Raw genomic sequence first — 24375 nt, forward strand, 5'->3', positions numbered from 1 at the left:
TCCAACCTCTGCATGATTCATGGGTAGTTTTGTGTAATGTAGAACAATTTATTAATATGTAAGTTGTGGAGGGAAGATGAAAAGCGATATATCTTATCTTGGCATTTCCAAAACAAGATTTACATTCACAGTAGACAATAATGCTGCAAGAAAACTGATACGTCTTTCTTACTTTTATCATGCTTTTCTTTCCCCCAAAGAAATGAAAGTAGCATATGTGATTTCCCCCATGTTATCTTTATCAACAACTTTGCAGGATAAGATGAATCTGAAAGTAAATGACTTCCTAACTTAACCCAGTCAGCTTCGTGGCTGAATGCTGAGTTTAGGCTTGGTTTCCCAACTTCTCCTCTATAGTGTCTTGATGGGAAAAGGTGACACACACCAGTGTGCCTGTTGCTGTGAGTCCACAGGCAGTCCTCAACTTACAACAGTTCGTTTAATGACCGTACAAAGCTACAACAAGACTGGCCGTTTTTCACACTTACGGCCATTGCCGCATCCTCTTAGTCAGGTGATCAAAATTCAGGCACTTGGTCACCAGTTCATATTTATGAGCGTTGCTGTGTCCCAAGGTCACGCGATCCCCTTTTGCGAACTTCTGTCAAGCAAAGTCAAATGGGGAAGCCAAATTCACTTAAGAACCGTGTTGCTAACTAAACAACTGTAATTATTCCCTTAACAACTGTGGCTAGAAAGGTTGTAAAATTGACATTAACAAATGTCTCACTTAGCAACAGAAATTTTGAGCTCCATTGTGGTTGTAAGTCGAGGACTATCTCTATAGTGTGTGTGTGTGTGTGTGTGTGTGTGTGTGAGAGAGAGAGAGAGAGAGAGAGAGAGAGAGAGAGAGATTAAAATTCAGGCACTTGGCAACTGGCACGTATTTATGAAGGTTGCGACATCACAGGGTTGCGTGATCACCATTTCCAGCCAGCTTTTGGCTGGCAAAGTCAATGGGGGAAGCCAGATCCACTTAATGAATGATGATGCACTTAATGACTGCAGTTAACCAACGTGAGGATATAAAATGTGACTCACTTAACAACCATCTGGCTTAGCAGCAAAAATTGTGATCGTAAACCGAGTACTTCCTGTCCCGTGACTCACGTTAGTCTCCTTCTCTTTTGTGTGGAACAAAACAAGCGGTTAGGGCGGTAGAAAAAAGAAGAGTGGCGATCAATGGGCGTGGGAAGCCCTCTGCCTTGGGATCGTGGAAAGTTTGAGCTGTTCTTTCCCATTAGCTTTAAACAGTTTCCGAGAAAGCAATGTTAAAACCAAGAATATCTTTTAATGGATGTTTCTCTCTTTTGTCTTCCAGATACGTCATTCCATCCTTGAAAAAATCAGATGGTGGTTTTTATCAGTGTGTCGTGCGGAACAGAATGGGGGCCCTCTTGCAAAGAAAGTCAGAGGTTCAAGTGGCATGTACGTCTGAAGGACATTCATTCCACACTTTCTAAATACAGCCCAGTTAGGCAGGATGCAAAAGTAGAGCCTTATTTTGCCTCTTTAGCTTCTGCCCATTTTATTTTCTTCACCAAGTTGAAGGTTGGGCGTCTCCAGATTCTGCAGCATGTACATATATGAGAACTGGGTATGGCCAAAGTTCAGATTGTAGGAAGCTATCAGATATTCACTCAGATATATACATATACATATACATATACATATACATATACATATACATATACATATACTGCTAAGCTTGTAAGCCACCCTGAGTCTTCGGAGAAGGGCGGGATATAAATGGAATAAAAATAAAAATAAAATAAAAATATACATATACATATGCATATACATATACATATGTATATGTATATCTATATGTATATCAGCCACTACCACATGCTTCTCCCAGAAGAAGGAAGCTGAAGCCACCAGCCTGATGATGACGGATGGGATTCCGTCGAAACGTTGCTCCTAAACCTTTAGTTCTACGCGGGGAAAAACCCGAATGACCAAAGATCCACATACAAACACCTGCGAAAACCTCAGAAAACAAATATGTATATCTATATCTATATATCTATATATACACACAGAGAGAGACACACACACTGATTTTTCTCAAATACACATCTCTGGGCTTTTTAAAAAAATAAATTAGGGACTGCCTGAAACTCATTAGAAATAAGTTCTACCTTACCTTTTTAAAACAACAACAACAACAACACATGAGTAGGTAGGTATGTTAGAGACATTCTTGCTTTGTCCTGGAGATCCATTATATTTATCTGGTTATATGCAGTGCTTTTTTTGTAAAAGAAAAAGGTGCCGGAACTCACACACGTCATACAACCTGCCTTACCTACCCTACAAGTTTCCATCCAAAAAAGGTGCCGGAAGTCCGTTCTGAGCGTTCTATGACAAAAAAAGCCCTGGTTATATGTATCTGATTTTGCTGCCTTCCTCATTTCAACCAATTCCCCCAAGCTTATGTCACCCTATTACAGAAGGGCTGGTGAAGAACCATTAACTTAAACAGTTAAACCTCTCTTTCCTGAATTGCTTAATACAGCACGCAGCCCTTCACATTCACTTTTAAAGGAGAATACATAAAAAAACCCCTCAGACAATCACATTATGAACCTTCTCTACAACACAGGCGCTAAAACGTTTGGGGTGCCTCTTCCCTGCTCCTTTTGTGGATGGTGATACACATTTAAGACTTGCATTTTTCACCTTGGGAAAATTTGGAAACAAGTTCCCAGAATGTCCTGTCCACCTTCTAATCTGTCTTACCACCGTTGATTACTAGGCGCTTCAAGTAGTTCTTCCTTATCGCCAACAATTAATGGAGAGGCCAAATTGAAATCTCCCAAACGGAAAGAAGTTTCACTATTTGTTTATACATGACACGTCTTTGCCTGAGACTTTAATTATTGTTCCTCGGCGCACTTAACTGGAAGGTCAGCAATGGTGGCTGTCATTTGATAAATGGCAGGAAGATGAAGTGGGTGAACGGAATTCTTTATTAGACATGACCATTTACAAGGAAGTGATTAAACAGAGAAGAGGGGTATCACGAGGGAAAATGTGCTGAATTTATTTTTCCTCCTGTTTAATATTAGCACCAAGAATAATAGCGTAAGGCTGTGCAAATTGGCCAAGCGGCCATTAACTCTTCCAGCTAACTGCTATTTAATGTTTGTTTTGCAAAACTGCAACAAAGGCAGCTTTAAAAAGCTGGTGGGGATGTGACATGCTTGTTTTTAAATTATTCAGGTAGGTTTGGGTGCCAAAACATTGCTCAAGAAGTTCTCAGCTCTCTTAAAAGAGCTGGAATAATGTAATCCAAAATATTATGGAGACCTTCCTTCCATGGTTCTGAAACCTGCTTTCTTTCACCTTTCATCTCAGTCAAACGTTATGTGGTTTTCAACATTAGCCATAACGAATATCTTTTTTCTTAACCGAATCAAAGGAAATTCTCGTTCTTTTAGTCTTCAAGATAAGCCTCCACCAAGCTCTAACCGTTCTCATATGCTCTGTTGAGAATTTATATATATATAAATATATATATATATATATATATATATGGATCTTTGGTTATTTGGGTTTTTCCCCACGTAGAATTGAAGGTGTAAAAGCAACGTTTACTTGGCAGCAAATGCATTTTAAGAATAACCCTTATGTAAATAATGAAAAAGGGACGCGGTGGCTCAGTGGGTTGGGACGCTGAGCTTGTCGATCGGAAGGTCGGCAGTTTGGCGGGTCGAATCCCGAGTGCCGCGTAACAGAGTGAGCGCCTGTTACTCGTCCCAGCTTCTGCCAACCTAGCAGTTCGAAAGCACGTAAAAATGCAAGTAGAAAAATAGGGACCACTCCGGTGGGAAGGTAACAGCGTTCCGTGCGCCTTTGGCGTCTAGTCATGCCGGCCACATGACCATGGAGATGTCCTCGGACAAGCGCTGGCTCTTCGGCTTTGAAACGGAGATGAGCACCGGCCCCTAGAGTCGGAAACGACTAGCACGCATGTGCGGGGGAACCTTTACCTTTACCTTTACCTAAATAATGAATAGGCCAGTTTAGAAGCAAGGCATCTCTGAAGAGGAATGGCTTCACTTGTGTCTGTAATCCTATAATGTTAATAACTTTATTGCTTGGTGTTTGGGATGGAGAAGATCCTGGGGGGAAAAATGAGACATTTAAGAATTGCTAGCCAGTGCTAAGCCATGAACAGCAGTGTGGTGTCCTTGTTGCTTTCTGAACTTGCTTGTTGTGTTGCAGATGTTTCATTACCCAACTAGGTAACATCATCATTATTGGATGGGAGTGGAGTTTGCACTGATTTTAGCACTGATGGTGTTCCCTAGTTGGGTAATGAAATGTCTGCCACACAACAACCAACAGCCAAACTCAGAGAGCACCAAGCACCCCACAGTTCAACCTACTTATTGAGGAAGCTGAAACCATTGGAAAAGGGTTGGTGTGGTTTCATCGTTGTTAATGCAATGGTTGAAGACACTCAATCCTTCTGCCTCTGCTATTTTCCCCTTGACTCAGTGCTAGTTTAATTATGCTCTGGCAGACATTCAGCAGCGCAAGAACACAGCTGATATATTTTTAGTGGCAATGCAACACTCAGCATAGTATGATATTAATTGGAATTCCTCTTTTTTATAGCAGGGATTTTATGTTTCATAAACAAAAAATTAAGAGACCGTTTTCCTAAATTAGATGATACAACCACCAAGTAATTGTTTTACAGTAAATTGTTATGTAAAGCTTGCATCTTGTAATGAATTACACACAAGGAACGATTCTTTAAAATCATAATAAAATTAGGAAGGCATTAGAAACTTTGAGCCTTGGATAACTTTCCTCGTAAGGCAAAATTCTTACGCTTGAAAAAATAATTAGCTGAGTTGCAAATTAACGCAAAAGAGGTCCATAGGACTTGGTTGGCAATTCTTAATTAGAAAATGTCTGAATTCTGAAGGCTAAACTGATCGTGCAACAACAAGGTTAATTAGAAGTACTTGCATGGTTCAATACTTCTGTTTAAGTAGGTAATCTTATTACAATAGAAAACAGAAAATATGGGCCATTTTAGATCCAGGAGGAAAAAAAATCACCCTGCCAATAAAACCCCAGTTGAAATAATGACTCATTTTGAAATTGGAATACCCGGCGTTTTATTTTTTTTTTAAAGAGACCATCACTTTCCTTCCCTTTATGCAGCTCTTCAATGATGGGCCTGACACCTTTTTTAAAACTCAGACACAGCATTTCCACAGAAGTAAATTTCTTCATTATCTACATTTTTTTCCGGGCATGGAATGGGATATATACAATCTGTACCCCAAATCTTCACTCGTCTATTCCCCCTTCTTTAGTGGGTGCCTGCTCAATTCCAGGCCTATCTGTTGAAACTCCAATTCCCATTTGCACATCCCCCTTTATAGCATTTATCCTTGATTTCCTGCCTGTTATTATTGAGCTTAGCCCCACTTTATGATCTTGGGGACCAATATCCAAATTCTGACCACTTTAACACAGTTAGTTGCGTGGTACCTGAGGCTGAACACTCCCTTGTCCAGTTATTCCAGACTGAAAGAAGTCTCCTGTTCTTCTTCCATCCCGTGTCCTACATCTGCTTGCTTTGGGAAATATTTGGAAACTTGCAGAAGTTGGTCACCCTGCAGGGGACTTATGAAATGTGTGTTCACAGCAGGGATGGTATGACACACATATTGGAAAGCTCTTCTGCCAATTGTTTGGGGCACAGTTCACTCCCTGAGTGCCGCTGGCATCATATCAAAGGTTTGCGTTGCTTATTTAACTGCATCTCTATTTAACTGGCCTTTCCTTCCCTCTGAATTCTGCCTCCTCCTAGTTGAACAAGTGGTGTCCCAGATATTTTGTTCACCCAGATCCATTTTTGCACTCAAAGATCCCATTTGGAAGCTCTCCTATTAACCATAAGTCTTTACTTTATGTCAGCCTCGGTACTTTTTAATCCATCTTATGCTGCTCCCTTTATTACGTAGAGCTGGTTTTTTGGGCCTGCTTCTCTTTTCTTTGGAATTGAGCTTGGTTTTTCGGCTTTGATTTCTGCTCTTTTTCGGGAAAAGAAAATTCTTACCTGCCCAGGTTTCAAGCAGAAGAACCTTTGTTAAAGTTGTCATCTCGAGCTATTAGATTTTCATGTGCCTTCAGAATATTTGTCTGCATTGTAACGTGACATGACAGACGTTTGCCTTCTGTGAATCTGTGTCAATCAGTTGCCCGTCCCGTGAAATGCAAGCAAGGAGTAATGCAGACAGATCTTTTGAGGGGTCGTAGAGTCACTGGGCTTTGTCTCACGCCTCAGTACACACTCACAAAGCTGCACCAGGTCTGTTACAGCTTGCTGCTTGATGGTAGCAACGCCACTGACTGTTATAAAGCATCATGATTACAGTACTCATGGTGTTCCTGAAAACCATGGCGCGGCATGGCACGGGAGGGGAAACTTCTGGAATTCTTAGTCCAAACTTTTCTTTGCAGACATGGGAAGTTTCCAGGATGGGAACCAGTGGAAAGCCGTATCTGAAGGAGAAGCTGCTGTCCTCAACGTTCCCCACATCCCCAGTTACCCCAAACCACAAGTGACGTGGTTTAGAGATGGGCACAAGATTATACCGAGCAGCAGAATGTAAGTAGCAATCCAATTATTGCTTCCGTTGTGACCAACTGCACATTTCATTTTATAATGCGACTTGTATTTTAAGCGCAAGGTTATGGGCTAGCGATAACCAGGTAACTTAATTTTTTCACGGACTGAGAGAAATGCCTGCTTTAAGCGGGTCTATCAGATGTATATATGGGACATGGTGGCTCAGTGGGTTAGGACGCTGAGCTTGTTGATCAGATGGTCGGCAGTTTGGTGGGTCGAATCCCGAGTGCCACGTAACAGAGTGAGTGCCTGTTACTCGTCCCAGCTTCTGCCCACCTAGCAGTTCAAAAGCACGTTAAAAACGCAAGTAGAAACATAGGGACCACTCCGGTGGGAAGGTAACAGCGTTCCGTGCGCCTTTGGCGTCTAGTCATGCCGGCCACATGACCACGGAGACGTCCTCGGACAAGCGCTGGCTCTTCGGCTTTGAAACGGAGATGAGCACCGGCCCCTAGAGTCGGAAACGACTAGCACGCGTGTGCGGGGGAAGCTTTACCTTTATCTTTACCTATCAGATGTACATCAACTATTTCAAGACAATAGTTACAGCTACCTTGGCAGTATTGATCCGATCCTCTCTAGGGTTGATTATTTCAGCTTTGCTTATTCGAAACGAACCCTCAGCCAATCAGCAGATCGTCATTTAACCTCATGCACCCACCCTCCACTCCACTTTACAGTATGTTATTTAACAAAGAATCGGCAATGAGTGTTTGTTTTCTTTTGCCTCTTTTTACCCTGCAGTGACGGTTTTATTTTCTTCACTCTAATTAGCAGTTCAGCCATTCTCAGGCAGTGGCTGCGCTCTGATTACCTAAAGCATTGTCACTAGGCGGCCACATCAACAACCCGTCCAAAGTGCCAATCTGATTTTAACTCAAACTCCGGCTTTTCTTTCAACGGCTCCCTTACGTGATTTAGTAAAACAATTAGTGGAGACTCCAGGGTTTTGCTCTGGTGTGTGTGGCGGGCACGACTATCAGAATGATTTATATAGCTACCACCACGAATTCAAGGAAGTTTGACTTTTCTAAATGAAATAAAATAAGGAAGGTTGCCAAGTATCTTGGGACACTAATGAAAAATTGATCGTTCGTAGCAAGGGTGGATGCCCTACCAATATCCAGGAGCAATTTTTTTTACCTGACACCTTTGCTTGTCCTGCTATGGACAAGCATCTCATACCCAAATGTGATATCAATGTCACTTTACATTATGTAGCCTTGCCATAATTCAAATGGTTGAATTTTTAGTTAGCGACAAAGGGTTTACGTACAATTTGGATTGCCCACAATCCAAAGCCCTCTGTTGTTGTTGTTGTTAGCTGCGAAGTCATGTCTGACCCACCGCGACCCCATGGACAACGTTCCTCCAGGCCTTCCTGTCCTCGACCATCTTCTGGAGTCCATTTAAGCTCAGGCCTACTGCTTCAGGGACTCCATCCAGCCACCTCATTCTCCGTCGTCCCTTTCTTCTCTTGCCCTCAACCTTTCCCAGCATGAGGCTCTTCTCCAGTGAGTCCTTCCTTCTCATTAGGTGGCCAAAGTATTTGAGTTTTAGCTTCAGGATCTGGCCTTCTAAAGAGGAGTCGGGGTGGATCTCCTCTAGGACTGACCGGTTGGATCGCCTTGCAGTCCAAGGGACTCGCAGGAGTCTTCTCCAGCACCGTAGTTCAAAGGCCTCAATTCTTTGTTCAAAACCCTCAAGGTTTAGCAGATGGTAACACTTCAATAACATGGGGTTTTATGGCCCCAGGGCAGGGTTTTCTGAAATTCTCTAGACTAGGGGTGCCCAACTTTGGCAACTTGAAGTCTTGTGGACTTCAACAACCAGAATTTTCCAGCCAGCATGGACGTTGAAGTCTGTTCTGAACCAGCCCTCTTCTAGCAAACCCCTATTCAAAAAGAAGAGACTGGAGAGCGTCCAAGGCTAAAAGGCTTCTGCCAAGATTTAATTACGCAGTTAACAAAAACACTAGAGCTTGTCTTCTCAAGCGGAAAAGTTGCTTTCAGCAACCAGCCCCTCCCCAAACACTCCTTTTATAGAGAGCTCAGGGCGTGGTCTCCCTGTGCCTCCTCCCGAGGAGACCCGCAGCCTTTTTCTGCTTAGTCCTGCTCGACTGCCTCCTGCGTCGGGCGTCCTTGAACAGGGCCAGCTGTGGGTCATCATCCTCCGCACTATCGGGCTCACGCAGCTGAGAGGAGGTCCCCGGCTGGGAGCTCTGCCAAGCCTGCAAGCCATCATCAGCCGGTTCGTCACCCACACACACCTCCTCCCCCTCATCTGAGTCATCCGATACCTCTGAGCCGGGTGCCGAACCCACAGGCTGACCCTGAGTCACAACAAAGTCCACAGGTTCTTTTAAGTTGTCAAAGTTGGACATCCCTGCTCTAAACTGAAAGGAATTTTCACCAAAATCCAGTCTATCAACTTGGAAATACTATCTGTTGAATTCCAAACGTTCAACTTCCAAGCGTGACTGGGATCTCAGCCATAAGCGGTTTACAAATGATAGCTCTCTTAATCTGTCCCAAATAAGTTATGTAAATGCCTCCTGGCAGAGATCTTGCTTTCGCCTCTCTACAAAGCACACCGACGGCACCACAGCAAAAAATAAAAACAGAGCAATTGTGTTTTGCCATCGTTCGTGCACAGATTTTTGCACCCGATTGCTTAATGAAAGTTAAATTATGCATTCTTTGTAAACAGGAGGAATATTTCTGGCATGGGACAAAGAGGGTGGGCTAGCCTTTTCAGATCAAAAGACTGAAAGGCAGTGGAAATCAGGGAAGAGTTGCTAGAGACTAGATATTAAAAAGTATGAACACAAAAAATTTTCTAATAGTAAGAAACATGTTTAATTTGCCAACACTGACCGAGCATTGTAAATGGACCGAAGCTTGAAATTTTAAAGCAAACGCGTTTATGGATTTGCACTTTTAAACAGTATTTTTAGTTATTTTCCAACCTGTCTAAGACATGGTTGGCTGGGGGATTTGGGGAGTTTGAAGTCGACCTGTCTTAAAGTTGCCAAGGTTGGGGAAATCCTGGATTAGAGAAAGACTGGATTTTGCTTGGATAGGATACGTTGACACCGCTTGGTGAAGGCCAAGTAAAGAAGAACCGGTTGCCAGTTTAGCTGTAAAACTCAATTTGTTGCATTCTGCACTGAAATATTGGGCAATCAATGATGGCCTCCAGTGAGTGCTGTGGCAAAGTCATTTCTCTGAACATACGTTTGTTGCTTAGCTTCTTGGATCCTTCTTTGAGGATAGGCTGCTGTGCTTGAAGTGCTTTTCCCCAAAGGCGCCCTTGATGTTGGCTGAAGCAGTTATCTCACAAAGATGCTGAAATGAGCCTTCTTAATATTCAGTCCAAAAGGTATTGATGTGTTCCTGGCTGTTGTGGGATTGATGAATAAAGACTCTGTCCCTTCCTTTAAATACCGTTCAATGTTCCATCACTGCTCAGTTGTGACTGGATGCTTTAGCACAGGGGTATCCAATCCTGGCCTCTTTAAGGCTTGTGGACTTCAACTCCCAGAATTCCTCAGACAGCCATCTCTCAATTCTGGGAGGTGCAGTCCACCAGTCTTACAGGGGCCAAGGTTGGACACCCCTGCTGGCGTACTTTCTGGGCCAAGAATGCAGTAAATCAATCTGTGGCCAATTCTAATCTCTTCATCACTTATTATCGTGTTAAGCTCTTTCAGTTGTTTTGGGATGTTTTTCTTTTTATTATTTAACACTACGTCGCCTCTTGAGTTGTATGGTTAGGGTAATTCATTAAGTAAGCAGTTTTTCATCTTACTAAAAGTAATTTATAGCCTTCAGTATCTAGAGAACCATCTCACCCCTAATTTATTTTTATTATTATTATTATTATTATTATTATTATTATTATTATTATTATTATTATTATTATTATTATTATTATTATTATTATTATTATTATTTTACAAAAAGGAAAACTTTCCATTTTGCAACCATTGCCTTTCTTTTTGGGCATGGAATAAAGTCAAGTGTTTCTCCTTTCCATTTGTGCAATATTTGATAGTGTTTCTTTAAAATTTGCTTTCAGTCAGCACTTTTTATTATTTTTATCTCTCTCTAGGAGCCCTAATAGTACTACTTCCATTTCTCTTCATGTTTAATTGCACATTTTTTCCTTTAATTATTGATCACTTTTGCTTGAATGACTTTATAATTTTTTTTCTTTTGCTCTGGTTATGCATCTTTCATGGGCTTGTAAAACATTGATTAAAAATAAATATGTACAAAGCTTGGGCATGTACATATTTATAGGGTTGTTATTTTATATAAATTTATATACTCAATATTGCTTGGGACGAGAAAAATGCACTTGGTTGAGAAAATGGAATCCTCTTTAGAAATGTGTAAATGCAAGATTCATTTGTACTCAGCGAGATAATTTCCCATCCTATTAATACTGTCATTGTATGAGCACAAACTTGTAGTTACCGGTTTCCTTCCCACATTGGGAATAGAACTTACCATACCTCTTCAATCCAGCCTTTTAAATTACTTTGAGGGTTTTAGGTTTAATGTTTTCCTTGTTTTATTGCATACCTCCTCGGTGATTTGGTCCAAAGACACATTCTTGATAAACAAACAGACAGTGACAGCTGTTGACTATTGTTGCTCAAATATTATTTATCACTAGGCTGTTTGGGCATCACCCATCATAAATGGTTATAATTACCAGATGCATGTATGGGGAATAGCTAGCGCATTTCACATATTCTGTTAGATGAAGAATAAACTTACCAACAATACGTAAAAGAGAGAGGAAGAGAAAGTAGACTCACATTAAACACTGTTATCTTAACCTGACATTCTTCTTTCTGCCAATAGCAAAATCAGCAGCTGATGGCTAAGCTAGGTAAAAGGTAAAGGTAAAGGTTCCCCCGCACATGCGTGCTAGTCGTTTCCAACTCTAGGGGCCGGTGCTCATCTCCGTTTCAAAGCTGAAGAGCCAGCGCTTGTCTGAGGACGTCTCCGTGGTCACGTGGCCGGCATGACTAGATGCCAAAGGCGCACGGAACGCTGTTTACCTTCCCACCGTAGTGGTCCCTATTTTTCTACTTGCATTTTTACGCGCTTTCAAACTGCTAGGTTGGCAGAAGCTGGGACGAGTAACAGGCGCTCACTCCGTTATGTGGCACTCGGGATTCGACCCGCCAAACTGCCGACCTTCCGATCGACAAGCTCAGCGTCCTAACCCACTGAGCCACCGCGTCCCTTGGCTAAGCTAGAGTACACCAATAAGATTTCATCGTTATGCAGAAGGATAATATGAAGCCTTTTGAACGATGCAATGCAGAAAATCTCCTAACAGTCTAATGATTATTCATCTGCTTATTTTGGTTATCCCAGTGCGATCAAGCTCCTTAGCCAGGGAGTAATTTTAGGGGCTACAGTTCATCTATTTTACTCACCAAAACTGCCAAAAAAGGAAGAGTGAGAATTGTTTGCCTAGAGTGTGTAGAACTCAAATTGAAACTAGGTTGTGGATTTTTGTGGGGGAACCTCAAGATGGGGATTTCCAAGCTCAGAGAACTGTGTAATCCTTCTTTGAAAATGTTAAAGCTTTTTATATCTTTAAGGCTGTGTGGAGTGTTGTCTCTTTGCTTATGAAGAAATATCGGTAAATATTTGAAAAGCCATGCTTACGACAACATCATCATAGTCTGTTCTCTGTACACAGGCAGTCCTTGACTTACCACAGTTCGTTTTGTGGCTGTTCAAAGTGACAACGGCACTTAAAAAAGTGACTTAGGGCCAGTTTGCAAACTTAGGACCGTTGCAGCCTCCCCACGATCTTGTGATTCGGATACTAGACAACTGACTCACATTTATGACGGTTGCAGTGTGTCCCGGGCTCATGGGATCCTCTTTTGTGACCTTCTGACAAGCAAAGTGAATAGGGAAAGCAGATTCACTTAACAATGGTGTTGCTAATTTAACAACTGTAGTGATTCACTTAACAAGGAAGTGGCAAGGAAAGTCATAAAATGGGGCTAAAACTCACTTAACAAATTTCCCACTTAGCAACATAAATTCTGGGCTCAGCTGTGGCCGTAAATTGAGGACTACCCGCATTGATAACAGAATAAAAGGACGTTAACTTTTGAATAACACCTGTTGGGCTATAAATGGCTGGTTGTGGTTTTTTTTGTGTGGCAATAGCTCAGCTTAATGTTCCATGTATCACTTTGTTACTTGAAAATTTACACCACTTGTTCATGCATATATGCAACAACTCCAATGCTGCACTTCTTTGCAAATATTAGCCTGTTGAACAGCTTAGCCTAGTTGCACATAATTGCACTTCACGTACACGAGATAATACTTTAATTAAAATTGCGATAATTAGCATGTATTTTTAATGAACAATAAATTCTGAGATTGCCAAGTTGTTGGTGCGTTAACTGAATAATATTGCTTTTTGGAAAAAGGCAAAAGACTCTCCTCACAAAGCTTCTAAATCTGCAAACTTTAGTTTTAGAATGCCGTTATTTATCTATTTAAAGAAAAGGCACAGATGTAGCATTATCTACGAATGGCATTGCCCTCTCTGCCAGGGATATGGTTTTAATTGGGTTAGGGGGGGGGGGGAAAGACAACTTGGATTCCTTATTCAAGCTGTGGTTTCTCAAGAAATGTGTTTTCCAACAAAACTGTGCTGGTTTTATACTACTTATTCAGTTCAACCCCATACGTAGGACTGTTGCCAGCAAAAGAGTTTCACACGTCATCCCTTTTTCAGATTATAAAGCCTAAATTTCATTCGTTTACTCCGTAGCAGGGTTTCTCAACCTTGGCAAGATGGGTGGACTTCAACTCCCAGAATTCCCCCAACCAGCTGATAAAAAAAAACAAAGCATTTTTATTTTACATACTTCAGAGATGTGGGGGTTTTTTTAACCAGTCCCTTCCCTTTCTAATGTATGTATCCTCTCTTAAAATACACAATCTGCTGTGGGTTAAAACATGAATATAACCCAAGACCCAAAACAAAACAAAACCACCTCTACAGAAAGCAGTGAAAACATAGACAGCAAAGGCTGCAAATGATGGTCCCCAGTAACCCATAATTGTATATTTTAGCCTTTTCAGGGCATCCTGAAAATAGACTTCAACCTTTTCATAGCTCCCAGGAAGAAATTGGAAATAAGGTTTTCTTTTGAAGCTACCGAGCTGGATTTCATTAGCGAATGTGACCAGGTGCCGGTTAGTTTATTTGGAAATGAGATCTTGAGAGCAGCAAACAACTGTTCTTCTCTTAAAGGTGTATTTATATCCTCCCAGAGTTAGTTATTCTAATTGAATTGTATTTTAATGTCAGCTCTTATCGCTGGTTGCGTTATAGCCCTACCTTGCTCAGGGATGAAAATGATGAATTATTACCATCATCAGTCTTGCTTTGCTCGCTCATCACAAGGGGTGAACAGAAGTGCCTCATCCTGGCTGGGTGGCCTTTTTCATTGCTTCATTTCTGCTGTGCTCTGCATCACCATAAGATGTGGTCTCTTGGCTCTGCATGGTTCGATTATGTTTCCCCTTCCTTCTCCTGCACCTGACCTGGTTATACAGCAAGCAACTGATGACGTGGACCCTGGTAATAATAATAATAATAATAATAATAATAATAATAATAATAATAATAATAATAATAATAATAATAATAATAATAATAATAATAATAATAATAATATGCAAGGGACCTTGGAGGTCATCTAGTCCAACCCACTGCTAAGGCAGGAAACCCTATACCATTTCAGACAAATGGCTGTCCAGTCTCTTCTTAAAGACTTCCAGTGTTGGAGCATTCACCGCTTCTGGAGGCAGGTTGTTCCACTGGTTAATTGTTCTAACTGTCAGGAAGTTTCTCCTTAGTTCTAGGTTGCTTCTCTCCTTGATTAGTTTCCATCCGTTGCTTCTTGTCCTGCTTTCAGGCACTTTGGAGAATAGCTTGACTCCCTCTTCTTTGGGGCAGCCCCTGAGATACTGGAACACTGCTATCATGTCCCCTCTCACCCTTCTCTTCATTAAACTACACATACCCAATTCCAGCAACCATTCCCTATATGTTTTAGCCTCCAGTCCCCCAATCATTCACAATTGATTGGTTCACAATGCACATCCCACAACACGTGTGGTCGATTGTGTCCCACGATGTAACAGCATGGAACAATATTGTTGCCTGCTCAAGTCTACACTGGGCTTTTAAGGAATGCAGCAGTTTAGCTTTCTTTGTTGACGAACCAATGATTTATCAAGTATGCAATTTTTTATTCTTTTATTTATTTTGCTAGCTTTTAGCACAATTTGTTCATGTTCTTTCTTTTTTGGTAGGAAAGCTGATAGACCAGACCCAAATGCCCTTAATATTAATAACTGATTTAATACCATGATTATGTTAAAACTTCAGGTGATATTTGTGGGCAAGCTGTCACCTGTTTCCATAGAAACAAAAATAGGACTGCAGGTCCAGAAACCCAGATATTAGGAAGCTTGTAAATTTCAATTTTGGAGAATGGCCAAATGTTTTGTTTTTTTTAAATGTCTTACAATTTGAAACCAGCCCATTGCTGAATCCCTTATTTGGATTGATTTTGGAACTATTGTATTTAAAGCATTGCAAAGCAGATGAAACCTCTTGATTTTGCCATGCCAACAGGAAGCAGACCTGATGCATTCCGAAGAGGAAACAGTATCATGAGTATTTTAATTAATGCCGGCAGTATGAACATTTTACTCGTTTTTAGAAGAGCAATTGTGTTTGCAGAACATGCTAAGCCACGTTGTTGTTTGGCTATGTGGGTTGTCTAAGTCAACCCAGGGCTGGCTAATGAATATCATTAAGCTGGAGGGTCTTAACGATGATCTCTAACTAGATTAGTTGTCCACTTTGGGGTCAATCTTCAGAGGGAAAGAGCTCCTCTTTGATCTGTGCCTGTGAGGCAGGTTTTATTTTGTTGTTTCTAGTGGAAAAGAAATAGATATTTGCAAAATAAATGAAGGTGAAGAAAGATGAGTGGAAACAGAACCTTGATTTCCAAGGAAATTCAAGATGCATCTGTTAATTAACAGCATTTTGATCTTTTCTTTCAAACTTCAGGTCAAGGTCTATATTTCATTCTAAAGACAGGCTCCTCTGGCTGAAATGCCATTGTTCTTGCTCTTTGTATTGAAAAGTCAGAAAACTGTACTGGTGAGTTAAGATGTTAATTATGTATTCTGCTTTTATGGGGCTGCAGTACTGCAGACAGTTGAATAGCCCACCATCGTGCAACGGGACACAATACTATCTTATAGGAAAAGAAGGAGAACAAATGTGTTCTGGGAGGCGATAATACTGCTCTATAGGGCACTGGTGAGACCAGACCTGGAATACTGCATCCAGTTTTGGTCCCCAGGATACAAAGAAGATGTTGAGACCTTAGAAAGAGTGCAGGGAAGAGCAAGTAAGATGCTAAGAGGCCTGGAGGCTAAATTGTATGATGAAGAGTTAAGGCAACTAGGAAAGTTTAGCCCAGGGGTCTTCAAACTTGGCCCTTTTATGACTTGTGGACTTCAACTCCCAGAATTTCTCAACCAGCGTGCCTGGCTGAGGAATTCTGGGGGTTCAAGGCCACAAGTCATAAAAGGGCCAAGTTTGAAGATCCCTGGTTTAGCCTAACAAAGAGAAGGCTTAGGGGAGACCTGATAGCCATCTTCCAACACTTGACAGGCCATCACAGGGAAGAATGAGTCAGTTTATTCTTCACAGCACCTGAGGGCAGGACAAGAAGCAATGGGTGGAAGCTCATCAGAGGGAGAACCAGCCTGGAATGAGAAAAAAAATTCCCGATGGTGAGAATTATGAAGCAGTAGAACACTTGCCGCCTGGAGTTGTGGGTGCTCCAACTCTGGAGGTTTTCAAGAAAAGATTGGACAACCATTTGTTTGGGATGGAATAAGAACTCTTGCCTTGTGCACGGATTGGATGAAAATACTTCCAAACCCTCCGATTTTATGATTCCTGGTGCTTGTAATGACCAGAACATGGTACTTACATAGAGGGGCTAAATAATAATAATAATAAAAAAAACAAGCAATCCTGGCCAAACTCACCAATTATGATTTAGTGCTATCCATGAACAAAGTCACCGTGGTTTATTCAACCACTCAAAAGTTAAAATGGACCTGGATTTAGAATGATATGTGAATGCACCCAGCCTCTAAACTTTGCATGGGTCCCTACCATAGCCCAACATGGATCAAAGCAGCCCAAAGCAGCTGACTCTGCAAGCTTACATAAAATCTGAGATTGAAGAGGAAGTGTAATGCTATTGATTGAAAGTGTGGTATTTTATCGCATCTGGAAGCCCTATATAAATTCAGAAAACCATAGCTCACCATTGTATTTAAGATCTTGTTTTGATTAGTGAATAGATATATGACCTTGCAAATAGCCTCTCTTTGACTTGGTCTTGATTTAGCTTTCCATTAGGCATGTTAAACTGATATATCACTGATAATCTAATGGGTTGGTAGTTTGCAAAGAAAATGTTTTCATGGAAGTAAAAAAAAAGAAAAAGAAATGAAGGCTTAATAGTTTAATACCTGGTGGCTTTTAATCTATAGCTGTCAGTGTTAATTTGATTATATATCTATATATTCTTTGAGAAAGGTTCATTGCCATGAGGTTTTGCTAATCAAGATTCATAAAGGTTAAATATCATTTATCACCCTCCTGCAGTGCATGATAAACCAATTTATGAGGATGGGGTAGAGAAAAGGAAATAAAAACCCAATAGATATAAAATGAAGAGGTGCACTTTCACTTTCTAACAATGTGTATGGATTTCTAATACAACGCGTAATTTATTTTTATTTTCTGTATTCAACAAATGCATGCAGGTGCCCATCTAACCGGGAGAGTTCTGGGCAGCAAAGAGATAAAAATATCACACAGATTGATTAGCGAAAGACTAAGCTGAGGTTCCTTGAAAAAAAAGAGAAAGTAATTTCATTGCTATCATTTTGTACACACATCCATTAGCATCTTATCCCTAATGGCTGGGGTAAAAGCCACATCTTCACAACCTTCTGATTATTTTTTTTAAGTGCCTGAGGTGCTGCGAACAGAATTATTTATGAAGGAAATATTTAATAGCCATGGAAGCTAAGTCTCTCTCTCTCTCTCTCTGTCCTATGGTTGACTACCATTCTTCTAAACCATAGTAAAGCGTTCAGACACTGTTTTCCCAAGGGGATGAAAAGAGTCCTCTTCTATTTTAAGATAACCATTACTGAGCTAATCTCCAATCTGATGTCAGCTGGCTTCAAATAATTGCATTTCATGCCAATCAAAGTTCGTCTGCAAATTTATTGTGACGGCATTGGAGAAAACACGGAACAGATGTGTATTAAAAACTATTGATAGCATGGAACTGAAAAATCATTTTGTTTTACCCTCACATGTAAAAAAGAAGTATAAACCATTCAGGTCCAATAGGAGGCGATTCAAATAAACCAACTTCATAAAAATTAGCAGAATGTTTTTTAGTATATAATGGATGGATAGAAATTAGGGAGGGATGTAAAGAAATGGACTTTCCACCTTTAATCTCCATTACAAAGGTTGTATCAAGAGCCCTGGTGGCACAGTGGTCAGAATGCAGTATTGCAGGCTAACTCTGCCCACTGCCAAGAGTTCATTCCTGACCAGCTCAGGGTTGACTCAGCCTTCCATCCTTCTGAGGTCAGTAAAATGAGGAGCCAGATTGTTGGGGACAAATATGCTGACTCTGTAAACCGCTTAGAGGGGGTCTGTAAAGCACTGTGAAGCAGTATATAAGTGATATGGCTATTGCTATCATCCAATGCTTGTTATACCTGGATGTAGCGCTTGTCCGAGGACGTCTCTGTGGTCATGTGGCCGGCATGACTGGACGCCAAAGGCGCACGGAATGCTGTTACCTTCCCACCGTAGTGGTCCCTATTTTTCTACTTGCATTTTTACGTGCTTTCGAACTGCTAGGTTGGCAGAAGCTGGGACGAGTAACAGGCGCTCACTCTGTTACGCGGCACTCGGGATTCGACCCGCCAAACTGCCAACCTTCTGATCAACAAGCTCAGCGTCCTAACCCACTGAGCCACCGCGTCCCTAAAAAGAATACTGTAAGTCTAATTGAACCCAGTGGGCTTACTTCTGAGAAGACACATGCTACATTAAAATCTTCTGGGGATCCTTCAGAAAGCAGGTTTCCCCCCCCACACACACAACCTTGTTAAAGAAACTTATTAGATGGCAAATGTGGGTGGAAGCCATGGGGTGAATCTTTCTCTACTGCTCATGATGATGATTATTTTTTATTGATTTCTATATAGTTTAAAATAATTTTAATAATGGGAAAGCCTTTACCTTAATTTTCCCCAGAGCTTTTCTTTCCTTGAACTAGAATTCCATTTCCCTTGCCTGTAATTTGTTGCAATATCGACGGAGTCCTCTCTTTCTTCAGGGGATATATTCCTTCAGATATTTCTGAATGGCTGGCTAATGAAGTGGCTGTTCTCGCAGATTTCAAAGTGTTGGGATTTCTGAATTAGCAGCCATTCCCCCTTTCATGTGGCAGAGGCAGGAGTTGTCAGGCATTCTTTTTTAGTTGTGTGTATGTGTATATATATTGGAGACTTTGAATGGATTTGTAAAATGTATCATCAAATCTTTTGCCCACATTTTCCAGAAAGATGAAAAGCTGTTGTCTCTGTGCCAACATGAAAGGACATCACAACACGGTCTTCCAAGTTTGAAAGAGAGAGTCGAAATGTCATTGTGTTGATCTATTAAATAGCAGATAGCTGCCTAAAGCTCAACTTTTGGAATATGTAGTGGTCTAAAACAGAGCTCCCCAACCTTTGCGGCATCAGGGACCAGTTATGTGGAGAGAGGTTTTTCCGCGGACCAAACGGGGTGTGGTTTTGTGTGCTGCTTGCATCCTGTGGATGGGGTTTTCCTTGTTTGTGTGGACCAGTTACTGACATGCCACGGCCTGGTACTAGTCCATGGACCAGGGGTTGGGGACCCCTGGTCTAAAAGATGTGACAAAAGGCATATTTAGACAGTGAGTCCCAGATAACCAATGAAAAAAACAATGGCATAGGATACTGGCTGGTATCAGGTGCAAAGAATCAGGACCATACATTAAGTTGCCGTTGAGAAGATTGATTTCTCAAGCCTACACACAAGAATCTAGTTAACTAAAATTCAGCACTAAATTGGGACCAAACAAAGGTCAACAGAATTCAGGAGGGATTGAACTTAGACCATTTGTGGAAACGTAATGTCTCCAGGCTGATGACTCACTTAACTCTGCCCCCAGTTTTGTCTGCTCTTCTTCTACAACCGGGCGGTAATACCAGCACAACAAATTCTTGCCCACCTTCCCATAATTTGGAGCTTTTTCGTTTGTGTTTTTTTTTCTTGCCAATGTTCATTTCTCAGTGAGAAAAGTCTGCAGCTACTGTAGCACACCTGTCATCTTGCAACAACACCTGGATTGATTGCTATGAGAAATATTGTTGGATTTTTATTTCTATTTCTGTTGTTTGGCAGTTTTAAGAATTTCTGTCTAATCTAGTAGGCAGCCTCTTTCCCTTCCCACTCCCTGCTTGTTGCTACAGTGAGCAAAAAGGTTTGTCATCTCCACGAAACATCTGTTGTTTCTTCTTCTTGCCCGCTACTTTGTGTAGCCTCTCTCTCTCTCGTGTGTTCCTGAATATATCACTCAATAACTGAAGCCTACAAAAACAACTTTTGGTTCATTTTTAAATTACACGTCATTACTTCATTGTCAAGTATCCTTTTAAAATAAACATTAAAGCTAGAATTGCTGTTGTGAGGGCCTTTTTGAAAAACAAAGCAAAAACTCTTTTACGTTTCACTTAGTCCAGATAATGTTAAACAGTCCTTCAGCAAAATAATAATAATAATAATCAATTTTTGTACCATATAGCTTTCAATCAGAGTGCTTGGAACAAACTAACAGCCTCTTTAAAGGAGCTTTAAAGGATCTCAGCGAGATGTCCTTATATTATATGCCTGAAATCAGTTCAGAGGGTTCTCTTCCACCCTCAGACCCCCCCCAAGAACAATTTTGCAGACAAAGAAAACAAAGTCCACCATTGAGAAAAGCTTGATAGTCATTACATTGGCCACTTGATAGTTATTACACCTCTGAGATGGTACTTGTAGTGTCACTTGTGTCTTGGACTTCTTGCTTCTCTGCAAGGGAGATAATAACCAGAAGCAAACAAATAATCAGATTTTTCCCCCAAAAAATAATTGACTTTCTTCTGATCAGAGTTCTTGGGCAGGAGTGAAAGTCCTTCAACCCCTACGGTGGATTCAGTGCCTGGACCCCTAAAAAAGAACCGGCCCTTTCTGTCTTTGAGATGATACTCACCATCCCTCTTCAAGACCCATTGCCACTGAAAGTAGCTAGCAATGCTGCCAACTGATCAGTTATTTCCTCCATTCGTTGGGGCTGAAGCCATGTTAGGTAATGGGTCAGGCTGAAGGCTCAGGGCCACATGTTAAGTTCCAGTTAGTAAGATTTATTGCTCACACTTATACACAAGAATCTAGTCAACTAACAGCACCAAACTGATGTTAGGTAAAAAGGTAAAGGTAAAGGTTCCCCCGCACATGCGTGCTAGTCATTTCTGACTCTAGGGGCCGGTGCTCATCTCCGTTTCAAAGCCGAAGAGCCAGCGCTTGTCCGAGGACGTCTCCGTGGTCATGTGGCCAGCATGACTAGATGCCAAAGGTGCACGGAATGCTGTTACCTTCCCACCGTAGTGGTCCCTATTTTTCTACCTGCATTTTTATGTGCTTTCGAACTGCTAGGTTGGCAGAAGCTGGGACACGTAACAGGCGCTCACTCTGTTACGTGGCACTCGGGATTCGACCCGCCAAACTGCCGACCTTCTGATCGATAAGCTCAGCATCCTAACCCACTGAGCCACTGTGTTAGGTAAGAGTTAACAATTCAAGGGGAGGCTGGACTTAGACCATTTATGGGAACATAACAACTCCAGGCTGATTCCTCTCTTGGCTCCACCTCCAAACTCTGCCTCTTCTTTTCCAACGTGGTGCCTTGTATTAGAATTACAATAAATTTTGAAGTTATTCCCCCCCCCCCGAACAGAGACATGTAATTATGTTACAGAAGTTAATGAAATGAGCTTCAGAAATGGCTGCTTAGAGTCTTTTAATTACTCCTAGTTTTTTTTTGTTGTTGTTGCTTGGTTTCTTTATCTTCCTTTTAGGAGCAGGAATAGTTAAGGTCTGCATTGTACAAGGCTGTGTAGTACCTTATGACATCCAGCTTAAGGAGAACTCATAACTCATTGAATGCCATCGGGGTACTGCAGCTCAGTTAAAGGGGCATTTTTAACCCAGGCTAATAAATTGTTCACCAAGATTTCACTTACTGTATTCAAAGGGCACCTTAGAGCACCAGACAATAAAGATGTGATTCTGCTGTGCATTCAGCTGTGTTGCAATAACTCAGGCTGACTGTATAGGCGACGAAAATATGGCTGGGTTCATTTTTCACAAATAATTCATGTTTAGGTTTTGTAAAATGAACAAACGGGGCGGGGGGGGGGAAGAATACAGATTTCTAAACCTAATTTAGCCACTAAAAAGAGAATACTGGTGTTTTTGCAGAGTGGAACTGTCTTATCACGAGCTCCTTTGTGCAGAGACTTTCTTGCTTAAGAGCAGTGGCCGACTTAAAAGGTTACTAGGAACATTGGCTGGTCATGAGAAAAACATTTTCTGCTTGGAGTTTTGGAGACAAATAAGGAAGATACAATTTTCCAATTCTTTGTTGATCCTTCTATTTGCAAAGCAGTCTATAATCAAAGTGAGCCGGTGAGCATGGCTGGCTGGGGAATTCTGGGAGTTGAAGTCCGCAGGTCTTAAAGTTGCCAAGGTTGGACACCCTTGCCCTACAGCATAGAAAAACTGAAAATCAGCAAGCATTTCTCTGTTTTGCAGATGGCTGCTTCAGGTAGCTGATTTTGTGCCGTTGAGGGAAGGGAAGCCATGCCATCATTCTGGCTTCTGGCATGACATTTGGAGTAACAGAGATCAGCCAAGCTTCTGGCTGGCTGGTAAATGTCACTGCTTTGGATACCCCCAAATGCCTTGACCTGGAGCCATTTGGGAGACTTGTCCATATGTAGCAGTGACACCGTAGCTTTGTTGCGTGTGGGTGTCCTGCAGGCTGCATCTTCCAAGCTCTTAAGGTCATTCGCGTCCAAGCATAACTCTCAACGTATATAAAATGAGTTTTGAGGCTAAAGCAAAAGCATTCCTATTCTGATTAAAGTGTCTTGACACTAAGCATGTGCGCAGATATTTTTGCATTCTTAGAAGAGTCTCTATTCTTCGAAGCCCTGTCTAGCCACAGATTGTCCTCTCAGTGACTGCTTCCAGAAATAAGCTCAGTAGATGCTTCGATGCTGTCTGCTAGAGAAATAAAAAGTCTGCTTATTAACATTGCATGGGACTAGGAGACTGTTTCGAACGTTTTTAAACCCTCATAGTTTCGTATTCATTTTAGCCTTGTTGTACACCGTCCAGTGTCAGTTGTTTGCAAGATGGGTGGCTTTATAAGTTTAACAAACAAATGAAAAAAAAACACTCTGAAACATTTAAGTTCTCTTTTTAACTCCTATACTAAGAGAACAACTCTTGTAAACTATAACACACTGGGTGCAGCAGTAACAGCATTTATAGTCTGGGTTCACCAAGGTCTCGCTGAGTGTGTTGTGGCAACTCATCCTTGTTGTAGCATCCTGACCATCATTTTAAGCTATAATAGGATTCTTTGTTTTGGAATAACGTCTTAGGTGACCACAACAGCTCTAATTTATCAACCAGTCCTCAAGATATTGCAAGCTTTTGCCGTTCTGTTTCTTTCCACTGCAGTAGCTATTATTCTTCATTCCTTAAAATGTTAGCAGTGATTTAGGAGAAGGTCAGGCAGAGCTGGGGAGAGGGTGGAGTTAAACACACCATCAGCTTAGAATCATTATGTTCTCACAAGCAGTCTAAGTCCAACCCCTTCTGAATCTGGTTGACCCTTATCTGGTGCCCATTTAGAGTTGAACTTTAGTTGACCAGATTCTTGTGTATAGAGTCAAATAAATCTTCTATGCTGCAACCAAAGGGATTCTTTGTGCAAGGACCTGCCTCAACTAGATCATCTGACAAGCAATAACTAATAGATCCTCTCTCCTACTGGCTTTGGAGCCTGACAATGAGATAAGAACCTTTTTCAGCTTGGACAGATCCTCCAGAAAGGTTGGACAGGTCACAAGCTCAGTAGATGCCTTGTTGTCTTGTTGACTAGATGCGTTTTTTACTTGGCTGTCAAGCGATGCTTAGACTAAATTCCAGCCTTCCTTTTGTTAACCGGAGAAAACTCTCTTCCAGCAGGATTTGATTGGAAGCATCTAAAGTCCTGTCTTCTATTTAATCCTTTAACATTTTTAATAATCTTTAAGTTGATTGTCCCCGCTGTGCTTATCACCTCCATCTTCCTGACCAAAATTGATTGAAGTATCTTTATGGAACTTTTCAGCATTGATCTAAAAGCAGTGAAGGGAGAGAAAATGGCAGCTGCT

At 41.3% G+C, this 24375-nt stretch overlaps 1 protein-coding gene across 1 annotated transcript in view; it reads left to right on the plus strand.

Annotated features, from left to right (window-relative positions):
- SDK1 (sidekick cell adhesion molecule 1) overlaps positions 1-24375 on the plus strand; it is a 335333-nt gene that overhangs the window by 68187 nt on the left and 242771 nt on the right. The window contains exons 3-4 of the mRNA XM_081337826.1: positions 1322-1428; positions 6496-6643. Coding sequence (XP_081193952.1) covers positions 1322-1428; positions 6496-6643 — 255 coding nt within the window. The remainder of the gene's footprint in view (positions 1-1321; positions 1429-6495; positions 6644-24375) is intronic.

This window comes from Vipera berus, assembly GCF_964194415.1.
Source record: "Vipera berus genome assembly, chromosome: 13".
Classification (NCBI taxonomy): Eukaryota; Metazoa; Chordata; class Lepidosauria; order Squamata; family Viperidae; genus Vipera; species Vipera berus.